At 39.1% G+C, this 15,824-nt stretch overlaps 1 protein-coding gene across 7 annotated transcripts in view; it reads right to left on the bottom strand.

Moving 5' to 3' along the window:
- The window catches only part of LOC107086401 (sodium/potassium/calcium exchanger 2-like), an 84,147-nt gene extending 76,925 nt beyond the window's left edge, over positions 1–7,222 (bottom strand). For 4 of the 7 annotated variants that reach the window (XM_015377319.1, XM_015377320.1, XM_015377317.1 and 1 more), the window contains exons 1-2: positions 6,942–7,222; positions 2,471–3,524 (exon numbers count right to left, since the gene is read on the bottom strand). In XM_015377319.1, the coding sequence (XP_015232805.1) occupies positions 2,471–3,370 (900 nt within the window). In that variant the 5' untranslated portion in view covers positions 3,371–3,524; positions 6,942–7,222. Of the gene's footprint in view, positions 1–2,470; positions 3,525–6,656; positions 6,772–6,941 lie in introns of those variants that run through there. The other 3 variants (XM_015377315.1, XM_015377316.1, XM_015377318.1) reach the window with 3 other exon arrangements.
- Between the last annotated feature and the right edge of the window lie 8,602 nt (positions 7,223–15,824).

The following is a 15,824-nucleotide window of genomic DNA, read 5'->3' as shown; positions in this document are numbered from 1 at the left end:
ATCTATCTATCTATCTATCTATCTATCTATCTATCTATCTATCTATCTATCTATCTATCTTTGTGGAAAATCCAAAAAAAACAGGGCGAAAAGGTAAAACTGACAAAGCTGTGCACCATATGGTACTATTGGCTTCCTCCAGAGGGTTTTTCATTGCGTAACCTGCTGTCAAAAAAAAAAGAAAAGAAAAACAATCCTTCATGTACTTAAAATAAATCCAAATTTAATGACAGTTCTAAAATGCAACTTTCTAAAATTTAATTTCCATCCCTTGTCACAAAGGAAAATCCGTTAGGATAATCCTCCGCACCAGTATCAAATTGCACTGCGGTGTCTTTTGCCCTCGAGTGTCATTGAGGAGGTCTGTGTCAGCTGAAGGAAGAGAATGATGCTATTTCTGACTGACAGGATCAACATTTTGCTTCCTTTCTTTCTCAAGAAATTAAACATGGATCAAGAGGAAAATCCACATACCATTAAAGCATGAAGGAATAAGACAAAAACAGACTATTTGATTGACCTCGTCAAACGAGCTATGAGGAAAATGTCTAACAGAGGGGGTTAAAGTCGGCCCCAGATATTCTAAGGGATTTGTTTGTCAGACTGAGACATAATGTGTAGAGCTTAACCCAGAATTCTGTATTTCACTGTGTTTTATTAATCTCACAGTGGAATACTGTTTGCCAGCTCCTCACAGCAGTGTAGAGGCGACCATTGATGTAAAATGATCTGTGTGACTCCATTCTTGACTTTCTGTTGTTTCAAATGTAACGAGGGAAGGGATATGAGCAATGCGCGTGTTTGGCAGCTGCTGATACACACTCCCTGATCAAGTAGAGGGGATCTGAGAGATGAAGATCTTTGGAGTTCTATACTAAACAACTGGCTTTGTTATTTGTTCACTAAAGATAAACCAATCTCAAATTAAGTACATAAAATGTTTAAAGGGGTCAACTTTCAATTTCATACAAACATACAACACTAACACAAAGGGCCGCAACAAACAGTTTTTGAAAACACAGCAGGCAAACCACAATTCGTATATTTAAAATGTTGTCCTTGTTGGATATCAGCACTATCTCTGTGAAGACATATTTATCCTGTTTTTTCCAAAGTGATCTCACTTTCATTTTTTGATGATTTTGACCATCTAGTTAATGAAACAATTACTGTCTAAACAAAAAATAATCTCAAGATGATTGTCATGATCTGCTATATTTACTGATCAGTAGGGTAGTCCTAGGGATCACAGTTTTTTTTTTTGACCTTTTTTTGGGTTGCTTTTTAAAAAAAGATTTATAAATCCACGTGGACTTAACATAGCCAAATTAAATTCACAATGGTCCATGCTTGAGCAAGGTGACAATTATACTCTTTGTAATTTTAATGTTTTATCCTAACTCGAATTCCTTCATGAGCAAAACACAGAATCCCGTCACCTCCTCCTTATTTATGGATATATCTACTAATGTCCACTCCCATAGAAATACACATATTTTTTTTCTTTAAAACAAAACAACAAAAAAAACAAGAAAAAAAAGAAAAAAAACACCTAAAAGGTTCTCAACCCTAATTTTGAGGGATCACACTTTTGCATGTGACTTTTACTCAGAGATTAAATCAGATGAGTGTCAATAGTTATAATAGACCTTTTTCACGCTTTTCGCCTTAATGCAGACAGATTTTGTAACGGATCCTGGACCGTTAAGCCATATAGGTTTTCAGCATCCTAAAAACAGTATTTTTCAAATAAATCCAGGAGCAGCTCTAGAATCAGTTTTTTAGGGGTCTGGAAAGAAGGTCCCCAGTTGCAAGACAACTGTAATGTGTGATTTTATAAATGGCAGCTTTAGCTTTTATTTTCTCCGCCCTTTTGATAGACTGACATAAATCACTTTCTGCCTTTCAATCACTTCTAAAGGTTCTTTTTAATCACTGACATCTCTTCACCCTGCTCCCTCTACTGTTATTTTTTTGTTTAGTACTTACAAAATCTGTTTTTTTTGTCTCTCCCCTACTTTCTCCTATCCTTCTTTAGCTACCTGTCATCAGATTATATCCAATTTTAAGTGTTATCAGATGATATCATGTTTCCAAAGACCCCTCTGTAGCTGTTACTTGCAGAAATGGCTGACTAGAAATGATTTTCCAGCCATAGCTTTGGCGCCCCATAGAGCGTGGCGACACTTTGCACCGAATATAGTGCATACTCACCTCTTGCCCCACTGCTTACACATTGCTATACACATCTATACTTAATAAATGAATCTTATGTATTATTGTATTTAGATTAACAATTTTACTAATAATGAAATATTTCTCAAATGCACAAATCTTTGATGCAAATTAATGGAATTGTATGTTGTAAGGTCAGTAGGAAACATGCAGCCAACTGCTAAAGTACAAAATGATGTTGGGGTGAAATGACCAACACTGTAACATTTTAAATAAAATGATATATTTAACTCACCTTTGGCTGTACCTCCACTTCCACCACTTGGTTCTTGTGCATGCAACCCTTGACAAAGCCCTCGACTGTGCTGTTGAACTTCATGAACACTACATAGGCGGCATAGGCGGAGAGCAGCGTGATACTTTCCCAGATGGAGATGACATTATCCAAAAAGAAAATGATGAGCATGATCAGATCCAGGATATAGAAAGAAACATCTCGGAAAAGAGGCCACCATGTCAGATTAAGAATCTCTTTAGAGAAGATGGCGCACATCCCTATGACAAAAAGGATGTTAAAGACTGCTGAGCCTACGATGGTGCCGATGCCCACATTGCTGTGCGAGATGAAGACTCCAATGATGGAGGTGAAGAGCTCTGGTGCTGAACCGCCTGCTGCCATGAAGGTGGCACCTGCCACATCGTCTGAGATGGAGAGCTTCTCTGTGATCACCGTCAACGCTGGAACAAAGAACTCATCGCACACGATGGCTAAGGCAATGAACATGTAGATCATGCCAAACATGTGGAGGACCACTGCTCCATTGCGCCTCTCTTCACGCGTAAAAAGGTCCCGCGGGTACTCCCCCTGTGTTTCATTGTCAGCTGTGGATTTCATGGCTATGGGCATGTCAACGGACACATTTTGATCCCCCTGCTGTGGTGTGAAAAGTAGGGTCCTGTGCGGGGCCGACTCCTGAAGAGCCACCTGGGGGAACAACGGCTTGTTGAGCCCATCTGAACTTCTGCTCAAGGCACTGATGGAGACGGCACTTAAAGCCAACAGGCTGAAGACCAACCCCAAAACCCGCACAGGTCGGAGCTTTTTCCGCATATACCTTCGGCCCAGCTGCTTACAGCCTGGATCTTCTGTAGACCACTTCTCCGGGGAGTCCATGTCAGGCTGATCTGAAGCCATGTTGGTGCAGCTCTCAGTGTCCTTGTTCTTAACAGGTTGCTTGGAACGTTGGGAAGCAAAACATTGTATTGCGCTCAGATTCAAATAAGATGAGAAGGTTTCCAGTGCTGTACAGGATCCAGTTTACCAAATGATGTCATCATATTAGGCTCCACTAGATAAGAATGAAAGAATAGAAAAGAATGTCAACACCTGATTAGGAGGAAAGTGAATGCCGTAATCCTAAATCAGTTTAGAACATATACAAAAATAACCCTGTACTCCAGCTTTACACACCACCCATGTACAACATTGTGACCATTGAAAGACACTGACTTATTATCTTCTCATCATGGTACACTACCGAATGGGTTGGATATATATACAGGTAAAACCACATGAAACCACATCAGGTTTGGCCTATTAAAACCTTGTTAAAGCTGTGCATATACGTACTATGGTATCTAGAGCAGAGATTTGTGATGGACACTCTAAAACATTGACTTTGCTGTATGTAGGCCACTTTGGGGTCATTGTCAATTAGAACGACCTTTTAGTGTTTAAAAGGTTATCACTTTATGATATCTTAAGATACTTATTCAATATTTCCACATAATATTCTTTCCTTATAATGTAAGAAGTGTACCAGTCCTCCATTGTACAAAACACAAACACTTGAAGGTAGTTTCACATCAAAGCAATGATAATCTCAGGCTTCTAGACTTCACCCCTTCTTCATACTCCTATACATGTCTCAAAAAATGAAGGTCTTTGTTACCGAGTGCATTTACAAAGGGGAATCTAGTTTTTGGAGCTTGGAGAAAGGGTTTCTTTCTCTTTGACAAAGGTTATAAAACGTGAATTGATGCTAAATTACGACACAGTGTGATATTAATGGCTAGCAGTTCACAACCTCAAAGCAACCTTATTGCATAGAAGGAGACTTTAGACTTTAGTCATCACAATTCAGCGCAATTTTTAAGGAAGTATTCATGTCTGTTAAGCATTGGGTCGAAAACATAATGATTACATTATATCAAGATCAGGAAATAAAAAAAAAAAGTACAGCTATTAACAAGGTCTTTATTAGAAATAAAACTGCTAGTGATGTAGAAAAAACCATGTGGATGTGTGGTACATAGGAGCCGGGAGCCTGGCATAAATATTGTACGAAATACGACATGAACGTTGACACTGCTGAGGCTTTAAAAATCTATTGCTTTTGAATCCAATTCAGTACCACATATGAAAGTGGCTCCGATGTGATTTTCTTAAAGGTGAAAAAAGAACAGAATTGGGTCGTTATGACTTCCATGATCTAGGTCTAGGTCGCATTTGTCTTCTGTCTGAACGGCTTTCTATCCATGCTAAAACAGGAATAGATTTAGTTAGGATAATCAATCTTTAACCATTTTCTAGCCAACATCTGTTTATAACATTTTCTTTTTGTTCTAGGGTTGATATACAAGTTTCATGCTAAAACGCATTATTTTCTATGACACGGGATGCCTTCCCTTTGTTGGTGAAAGATGGCCATGATGTTTAAACTCACATTTAACTGTGTGGCCAGACAAACATGACACCTTCAGGGATCTAGAAATGATTTTCTATGACGAATCAACTGCTTTTACCCAAGGATTGTGCTTGAGGTGTAACCTTAAAATATAAGGTTGACCTTTTTACCTAAAATGTAGGGGATTAACCAATCAGATGCTTACAAAGTTAAAACATCATCATCTAAGCCCTCCTAAACAGCCCAGGGTGTTTTTCTGCATGGATTTGGATTGACATATCTAAATTGCCCTTAGGTATGATTGTGTGTGTGTACGGTTTCGTGTCAATGCATTGCCCTGCGATGGGCTGCTTCTCGCCCATAGACTGCAGGAGATATATACCAGCTCCCAATGACCCTGACAATAACCAGCAGAAGATGGTATTAAGCAGAAAAAAAGGACAAACTTTGTTTATTTTAATTCTAAACAATAAATTATTTACTTTTTTGCTATATAGTGTAAATGAAAATATTGTTAAAAAGGCATCAAGGAACAAGTAAACAGTTCATCCTTGAAATTGATGCTTAAGAAGCAGGAAAAAAACAGGAAGGAGTAAGGTCTTGATCATGCTTGGTTTGAAAGCTGTGGCAGAGTAGCTATCTTCGAAACTGCATCTTTATCAAAAGTGGTCAAGGAGTGATTAATTGGCAACAGAGTCATTGCCAACCAAGGTTTTTCAGTGGGTAGGACTGCTGCTTTGCAGCAAGAAGTTTGCAGCTCCCATTCCCAGCCCGGTATCTTTCTGCATGGAGTTTGATTTTTCTCCCCGTGCATGTGTGGGTTCTGTGCCGGTACTCTGGCTTTCTCCCAGTCCAAAAACATGACTGTTAGATTAATTGGCTTCTCTAAATTCTCCTAAGGTGTGAGTGTGTGTGTGAATGCTTGTTTGTCCTGTTTGTCTCTGTGTTGCCCTGTGATGGACTGACGACCTGTCCAGGGTGTACCCCGCCTCTCGCCCGTAGACAGCCGGAGATAGACACCAGCATCCCTTTGCGACCCCAGGGATAAGCATGACGGAAAGTGAATAGATGTGTATTTATTCCCAGTACATTTTAGCTCTGGGAATAAATTTAATGAGAGAAGGGATACAGTATTTACAGCAGCCGGAGACCGCTAATGCTATGTCTGATTGATATTAAAACCTCTATCAATGTTTAATTTAGTGGGATACAATATAACAACAACCATACTTTAATCAAACAAGCGTGAAAAGCTGTCAGGTTTAACCAAGTCTGACTCAGTGTCACTGTTTAGGCTACATTTGAGTTGTACATTTTCAACTTATTTTCTGGTCTAAATCAGAGATAAAAAGATATCTTAAAGAGATAAAAAAAAAAATACATGTTTCTAAGTAAAAAAAAAAAAAAAAAGAAACACTAAGAAAGCAGACAGACAAATAAGTAGACTGACTTTTAAGCTACTACCTGAATTATCATCCCTATTGAATATGCACTAATAAAAATAATTAATTTAATGTATGTTATTATTCCATGTGACAGAGTAAAAAAAAAAATAATTAAGACAAATAAACCATAACAAAACTTAACAATAATTAATAGCGGTTGGTCAGAGACTATCATCTTTTGGGAGGACATCATTGCACTCTAAAATTAGCAGTAATTTAAATCTACATAATGATATATGCACATCTTGATATGATGCAGAGAGAAACTTATCAGGCAAAAGCATGACCATGAACGAATGAACGGATCAGCAAACTACTTCAGAACAAAAAATGCATTTCCTGCCATTACCTGTCAAATAAACGGTGCGCTTTATAGAAATGACTTGATTGCAGCGTGTAGGTAAAGGCGGATAAACACCCGCGTCCTGACCGCACTATCTGACTTCTCAGAGATGCTCGCTGCCTTCACAACTGAACTCTCCTACTCCACTCCCTGTATGCCCTTCAATTTCGCCCTTTCGGATTAAACCCCTCAGATCATTTCTTCCCAGCAGAAAAAAAAAAAAAGCCAAACATAAACAAGGTGCCCTCTTGTTGGTGAGGCGCATGACGCGCACCCAGAGTCATGCCTTACCTTTAATAAAGGCGACAGGGAAAAAAAATAGGCACGCGGCTGGGCTGCACGTTGAGTTTAGGAAATCCTCTCCGGTGCCCTCTTGGTCTCATTGAGCAGAGAGAGAAAAATGTGACCACTCGCCAACGATAGAGGAGGAGCTCTGAGTGCGCGCGCCTTACAGCAGCATCAGCACCAGGATCAGCAGCATCCTTTACGATTATAGAAATCTCCTCTTGTCCAATAGAAAAAAAAAAAAAAAAAGGGGGGGGGATGTTGCTCTTTGCTTGGCTGAGCACGTGATCTGGTTGGTTTAACAATAACAGGTTAATAGAATCCAGGTAAAAAAAGGCAGCCTGTGTCCCTCCCCTGCTTGGCTCACGCAGAGGAGGCTTTGGTGATGTTTCAGTTTAGAGGGAGGAGTTGCCGTGGTTACACAGCAAAGGCAGCAGCTTTTCTCCCCATAGTTCCTCTGATGACGGAACAGGTGGATGCGCTCCTAGCTCAGCGCTCTGACTGCGCGCCTTGGGTCATTTCAAGGTTACCTGCAAGCTGTGGCTCCATTTCTTAAAGATGAACGCAGACTAATAGAGTCGATCGCCTTTATGCTGCATTCTTATCCTTTTATAGAGGGAATGAAGGGTAAGAAATAGTGTTTAAATCGAACTGATCACCATACATGAATCCTACATCTCATCAGCATTGTTAGTAGTAGAGGATGTAAAAACCAAAATAGCTTAATAAATGCATTTTGAAAGCCAACAGTTAATAATGAAATACTCTTCACAGAAAGACCTTGACCAAATTTAAAAAGATGTGCAATTTATGTTGTCTAGTTAGAAAATATGCAAAGCAAATTAAAGTAGATCATGATCTGTAGGTAATAGGATATGGTTTTATAACAACTATTTGTGAGGTACTTATCAATTAATTTGAGATCAGGGAAGAAAAAAAAATCCTGCTCCATCCATTGCCTGTTTTAAACAGATAATTGTTTCATGTCTTACAAAAAAACCTCCTTTTGTTTACTTCTGTTGGTGTTTATTTTGTTGACTTCAGTACATCATTTAATTGGGGCAAACATGACTAAAATGAAGTAGAATAAAAATTATGGGTCAGTTTTTATCATGATAAAATAAACCCAAGGAAACAAAAAAATAATTTATATATTGGCTCCATCAAATCCAATCCAATCCACTTTATGTATGAAGTATATTTAACAACAAAAACATGTTTGCCAATGTGCTGTACATAAAAACAAACAAAAAATCATGCAATATTTCTAAATCTGGTAATTGTTATTGATCACAGCTGATAGGTTCTAGGTTTTATGAGGAACAGCCTGAATGCTGTATACTCATGAAATGAGTTAAATAGAACATCTCTGGAAACATGAAGTTGGCTAGAAGATCTCTAAAGGCAACACATCAAACCCAAAAAAAAAAAAAAAGAAACGAAATCACAGATAAATATTTGCAAAAAAAAAAAAAGGCTTACAAAGCCATTTATAGTATTCCTTCAAAACACAGCATGAACCACTACCTACAACTGGATATATGGATATTGGTAAACAGTCCCACAGCGTTCAACCTATATTTAAATAACTCCAAGAGTTAATCAAAGACTAAATTATGAAAACATGAAAGAACACAGGGTAACAACTAAAGCACTGCAGGTTTTTTAGTTTTAGATTGTAAATTATGCTTCTTTCACATCATTTTACAGACCCTGATCACTTAACAGCTAAACCTATTCAATAAGTTGAACGCACAAACCCCAAATTAGCAAGTCATGGGGCAGGAAGTCAGGCTACAAGGAGTGATGATACCGATGGTGAATGTAACATGACTGAAGCCATGCGGGCTGGTTTGTGTTTTGATAAGTGTTGATCTAATTAGATTGTGACATACAACTTTCTATATATAATAATAATCCACAATGAGGCAGCTGTTCAGAATTAAGAAAATCCTTAATTGAAGACTCAGTGCAAAGGAGAATGGATAGACTAGTTTGGGATGATGATCGGCAGCAGGTTAAGTAACCACTTGATATAACCCTGGTGTGCTGAATATTATCCCTGAATAAAAATTAAGAAGGCTCTCTATGTTCTGGGAACTCTCATAGAACCTCTGGAGACTATCAGAATCAGAAATACTTTAATAATCCCAGAGGGAAATTACTTTTGTTACAGTCATATGTAAGAAAATAAGAATACTAGTTTAGAAATAATAATTCCTCATAAAGTGATTAAAACTATGGGTAAGAATGAGGGTTCTCCAGATCTGCTGCAACACAGACCGCTACAGACGTTCCTTCCTTCATACAGCCATCAACACCTACAACACCTGTTTAAAGAAATAGCATACAACTTACTGCAACATTTAGTTTCCATTTGGGATTAGTAAATTATTTATGAATTAAACTGAATATATAACAAAGCTGAATGGCAACAACAGCAAGAAATTAACCTCGTGTTGGATAAAAAGAGGGAACCGGGCTGCATTCATACAGGCTCGCCAAAATCACCCAAAAATAGACAAAAAAAATACCTAAACTGGCCAGATAGGTCTTGACTTAAACAGTTAAATCATATCCAGTAGGTTAGTTTCATCAGGAAATGTAAAAAGTATTAGATATTTTTATGAGGCATGCATTGATGCTTTGCCACTGTAAAAGATAATTACAGTAGTTACCTTAGGGCCCATATTATGCATTTCTCTTATGATTTCACAGATGTTACATTGATATTAGTGATTTATAGTTACATGTAAAACTTTACTCCAGCTATGATTCATACACTGTTATTGTATTTTATGTAAGGTGAGGTTAGAAGTAGGATAGGAGCTTGTTCCAGAAGTATATGATACTTGATATAGAAAATATAGCTTAAGGATGTTTGGTCATTAATTGTTCAAATATAAAAAAAAAAAAAACCTTTTGTAAGCTAAGCTGTTGTTTAAAGCCTTTTGCATTTTTTGTTTGACTCTTAAAGAGTAAACACATTTCCATACATGCTGAGCTATTTTTGGTATCTTAAAGCGCAAATGGAAAACAGATTTAAAGGTCACAGTTGCTTTAGTATGAATATGTCAGCCCTTTATCTGCCATGATGAATAAATGGACAGATAGATTGAGAGAAGGATGGAAGCAAAGACAGACAAATGGATGGATGTGATGCTTCGTAAAGCCCCAACAGTCCCTCCAGATGCACGTTTCCCCTGTCATGCCATATAAAATCTTAACCCTTTGGAATGGGGCAGGTTAAACTCGGTTACAGGAAAAAAGGCATGCGGTGTTAAAATACTGTCTGTGTGACAGTAATGCTATAATGCTCAATAACAATCCATGTGTCAAAGACCTCACTAATTCTCGTTTTTATGCTTTTCTGTTTTATTGTATATTCACTTATTTTTACCTAATGGGAAACACTGATGAAATATATTAGGTTGCTTCAGAGTCTTGTCATCTGTAGAAATACTTGGATGACTCTGCAATTGGTGCATCCTAGTAAATAGGTCAGAGTACCAGACAAGTCTTCCATCCATCCATCCATCTGTCCGTCCATCCGTCCGTCCGTCCGGCCATCCATCTATCTGGCCAACCATCTATCATCAATGGATGCATTTAAGAAAGGATAGATAGTTGAACAAATGGATTTTACCAACACAGTCATGTTTAAGATTGTATTGTTCAAAAGTTCATTTACATCAGTAATAGCTCACAGTAGCTTTTAAGCCTATTTTCATGTTAATTATCACTGATAATTAAAAGCTAATGAAAGTGAAACATTTAGTATACGTATGTTTCATCAGACCAATGAAATATATCTTTAGTACAGAAATGTGGGCTTGATTTATTTTCAAACCTGCATGATGGTTGTAATTTTTAAAAGGTACTGTTAGTCTCACAAACATCATCCTAAGGCATATTCTTATTTTCTTACATATGACCGTATACAATATATTATTGCATTTGTAGCAGGCTGTGAATTATATGAACTTATCAGGCAACATTTAAGGGCCTTCAAATTGGCCCTTCCATCACTTTAGTGATGCATTATTGTAGAAACTTGCCCAATCAGGACAGATCAGCATCAAAAGTCCCCCACAAGCTGTTTAAATTAGATCTGTCAATACTTTTGCTTATCAAATGAGATCAGATCCAAGCTGTCAGCTGTTTTGCAACAATAGGCCCACTCTGCCCAGACAAGCCTCTCCTCTGACCAACACCTCTGGCTTGTCCTGATCTGGCTGCATTTCCTGCATAAAAGTGATGACTGGTCATTGGTCATGTTGGCTGCGGCAGGAGAGAAAGGGGGAGTTTGACAGGGTGATACGGGCAGTTGTTTTGATTCGTCTGTGATCTGGGTTGTGTCAAAAGCAGCAGAAATTTCCATGCTGGCCCTGCTGCCCCTCTATACTCGGCCCATCCCTAACTTTGGCCCGGCAGCTAAATCCAAGCCTTTGTGTCCCACATAGTTGTGTGGATTTGTCAGCAGTGAGGTGCAAGTAGTGGGAGGTAAATAGAGTGGCAATAATGAAGCAAGTTTTTGTCGATTGCAGAGGATAGTCACAATCAATTGGAAACAGTTATCTCTCTGTAAAAAAAAAAAAAAAATCCATATTGACATCTGTCAACTGTATTTTCTTGGTTTTGTACATAAGGAGTGGAAGAGAAAATATTAACAGCAAATTCTATATAAACTACATGTCCTTAAGTTTTAATTTCTCTCAAACTTTATTTTTATTATTTTGTCATGTCAGTTACAAACCTTCTTTGAAATGTGCTATATATCAACACAAAAAAGAGCAAAATTTTGAAGTGAAAAAAAAAATTTCTGTTGTTTTCAAAATAAAAGGAAATTCTGGGATACTTTATATCAGGGGTCACCAGCATTTTTACTTCATGGTTACTGAGTCAAAGGAAGGGCTACCAATACTGAGCTATCAACTGGAGGGGTCACCTAAACCTCATACATAAATATATCTTGATTGTTTCTTTTAATTTCTAATTTTCTTTTCAATATTTTTATTTTAAAATTGCTGTAAATGTTTAAATGCTATATATGAAATGCTCATTAAATTATTAGAAAAAGAAGAGCAATAAAGAGGTTATTTGTTGACACTTAGGGCACCCCATACAGTTCTTGAGGGACCCTCGGTGCCCGTGGGCACTGCATTGGTGACCCCTGCTTTATATGCACTGTATTGAGTCTGCATGAATCAGTATGTTGCTGCAGTACAGCCGTATGTAAGTCTAAGATGAGAAGTAAACATTCAAAAACTGTTGGAGACATAGAGCTTCCCACAAAAGTAAATACAGCCCTTTATGTAAATATTTTATTACATTTATTACGTTTTTTACAAAACCAAAAATATGACCCTCTTTGAAAACGATTGAAAGTAGTAATAATAATTATTATTATTATTATGATACTATTCAACAAATCACCTTCAATAGCAAGGGCACTGTACCAGCTCAACAATATATCGACAATTAACCTCAATAAAAAACAACACATTAAAAAGTTTCAGTGAGCAGGCATTTAGTGTATGTTGGCAGTTGTTTTTTGAATTTACACATGAAATGACATAAAGTCTCTGTATTGCAAATGTCCGGAGGGAGAAAGTCCCACAGTTCAGAAGCAGAACTAGAGAAAGCTGTCCTCCCTGTGGTGCTGAGACAGGAAGCAGAAGCAGTAAGGTGGATTGAAGAGGAGGATCTGAGGGTGCAAGAGGGAATAGAGAAGCAAAGGAGATCAAAGAGGTAGAGGGGTGTGAGGCTGTGGATTATGTACAGAAGGATTTTGAAATCTGTTTGGAATCTAACCAGCAGTCAGTGGAGCTGCTGAATTCTAAACCACTTGAAGCTTATGGAGACCAAAGAAAGTTACAGTAGTCAATGAGGAAGGTTACAAGGTTGCAGATAAGAACTGATGCAGAGTGCGGCGAAAAGCAGTGATGACAATTAACATTTGGTGAATATAAATATGCAGACCGGGCGACGTTATGGATGGTGAGAGGTGAAGAAGATAGTACTTTCAAGAATTACACCCACACTCTTGACCGGCAGTGAAGTGGAAACTGGGAAGCTGTCAACTAAGGGAGAGAGAAACTGTTAAATTGTGAAAATACAGAGTTAAATCCTGCAGGAAGGATCTCAGATTGGTCATTGTTTTGCTTTAGGAAGTTAGAGATAGTCAGTGTAGAACTTGTATAACAGGGTAACTTTGCTGTCCACTTAAATCAACTCAACACGCAGCCATTGACATCTAAACCAGTAACATGAGTGATATATCTCCAGGTAAAAATGTGCAAATTGGACCCACGGTGTCACCATTTGGTGTAACCACTTTGATTTTCCAGCAATGCTCTATCTCTCATTGACATAGAGTTCACTAGATAGTTTGCTTCTGGAATCCTGTTCTAATCCCCACTGAGGACATCCCAAAGCAGTTGGATTTTACATACCTTCTACTGTAGTCCTCCACCTTACCTTTGAGGATGTCCCACAGATAATTAGAGGTTTAGATCTGGAGAAATGCTTGCCTTGCCTTTATCCTGAGTTTCTTTAGTGAAGAAGGTGTGTTCATGTTGAAATATCGCTGGTGGAGAACTTTTCAAAGAGAGGGGACTCCTTCTCTGCTTGAAACTTTGCAGTATTCCCACAGTGTTGGCACTCATGGTTCCCTCAATGAGCAGTAGCTCCCTAAGGAAATGTTGCAGCCCCAAACTATGGCACCCCAACTGCCAGGTCTGAGTTTAGGCACGACATGCTTGTCTTTGTACTTCTCAACTGGTTGCTGCTACAATCTGACACTAGGTAAACCAAATAAGTTTATCTTAGTCCCATAAGCCCACAGGACAAGGTTCGAGTTATTCATGGCCTGCTTGTCTTAAGTAAATGGTTAGTGGTTTGTCTTGTCCATCATCTTTAGAAGAGGCTTCCTTCTGGGATGACAGCCATGCATATCAATTTGATACAGTATGCAGTGTATGGTCTGAGCACTGACATTGCTGCAGAGAGCCTCTCATACATGTTTTCTAAAGACAACCTCTGCATTTGACAGTTTGCATGTCTAATCGACATCTTTGGCTGACCATGGTAAGGCCTGAATTTGCTTTAACCTGTCCTGGTCAACTGTTATACGAATTTAACTTTCCTTTTTATGCTTTTTTAATTGTCATTACACTGTCCAAAGTACAGAATAATTCACTCTCTGCATTTAACCCATCACATTGGGAAGCAAAGGGTTGCCATTGTGCGGCACCCGGGAAGCAGCGTGGGGTTAAGGGTCCTTTTCTCAGCGGGCTAGAGTGGCAGTGGGAGTTGGGCTCGAACTCAGAACCTCAGGATTTCAAGCTCTAGGCCCTATCCATCTTTATTTAAACCAACACTCCTGTTTTTGAACATTCCTGGTCCTCACAGTGACCACTATGAGAGTGATAACACCAGATTTACCACAACTGCACTTAAGGAGGGAGCAGGCTAATACTGCTGTATGAGTGTGTTTAACAAAAGTTGTACTTACCCTACCATTAAAGAGAGAAAAAAAAGTCAGCAGTCAGCAAAGTAAATTGAAATTGTCAAATATACACTCACCGGTCACTATATTAGGTACACCTGTCCAACTGCTCGTTAACACTTAATTTCTAAGCAGCCAATCACATGGCTGCAACTCAGTGCATTTAGGCATGTAGACATGGTCAAGACAATCTCCTGCAGTTCAAACCGAGCAGCAGTATGGGGAAGAAAGGTGATTTGAGTGACTTTGAACGTGGCATGATTGTTGGTGCCAGAAGGGCTGGTCTGAGTATTTCAGAAACTGCTGATCTACTGGGATTTTCACGCACAACCATCTCTAGGGTTTACAGAGAATGGTCCGAAAAAGAAAAAACATCCAGTGAGCGGCAGTTCTGTGGGCGGAAATGCCTTGTTGATGCCAGAGGTCAGAGGAGAATGGCCAGACTGGTTCGAGCTGATAGAAGGGCCACAGTGACTCAAATAACCACCCGTTACAACCAAGGTGGGCAGAAGAGCATCTCTGAACGCACAGAACGTCGAACTTTGAGGCAGATGGGCTACAGCAGCAGAAGACCACACCGGGTGCCACTCCTTTCAGCTAAGAACAGGAAACTGAGGCTACAATTTGCACAACCTCATCGAAATTGGACAATAGAAGATTGGAAAAACGTTGCCTGGTCTGATGAGTCTCGATTTCTGCTGCGACATTCGGATGGTAGGGTCAGAATTTGGCGTCTACAACATGAAAGCATGGATCCATCCTGCCTTGTATCAACGGTTCAGGCTGGTGGTGGTGGTGTCATGGTGTGGGGAATATTTTCTTGGCACTCTTTGGGCCCCTTGGTACCAATTGAGCATTGTTGCAACGCCACAGCCTACCTGAGTATTGTTGCTGACCATGTCCATCCCTTTATGACCACAATGTACCCAACTTCTAATGGCTACTTTCAGCAGGATAATGTGCCATGTCATAAAGCTGGAATCATCTCAGACTGGTCAGTTTCTTGAACATGACAATAAGTTCACTGTACTCAAATGGCCTCCACAGTCACCAGATCTCAATCCAATAGAGCATCTTTGGGATGTGGTGGAACGGGAGATTCGCATCATGGATGTGCAGCCGACAAATCTGCGGCAACTGTGTGATGCCATCATGTCAATATGGACCAAACTCCCTGAGGAATGCTTCCAGCACCGTTTTGAATCTATGCCACCAAGAATTGAGGCAGTTCTGAAGGCAAAAGGGGTCCAACCCGTTACTAGCATGGGGTACCTAATAAAGTGGCCGGTGAGGGTATATCTATATATGTTAATGAAAACAACTAGTAAACAAGCCTGGTGGAGCTCCTTTAGAGCCCATCTAACAGTTTGATTGTCAGT

Source organism: Cyprinodon variegatus, unplaced genomic scaffold (assembly GCF_000732505.1).
Source record: "Cyprinodon variegatus isolate N-32 unplaced genomic scaffold, C_variegatus-1.0 Scaffold151, whole genome shotgun sequence".
NCBI classification, from domain to species: Eukaryota; Metazoa; Chordata; class Actinopteri; order Cyprinodontiformes; family Cyprinodontidae; genus Cyprinodon; species Cyprinodon variegatus.
This window is presented reverse-complemented; position numbering and strand designations above follow the sequence as displayed.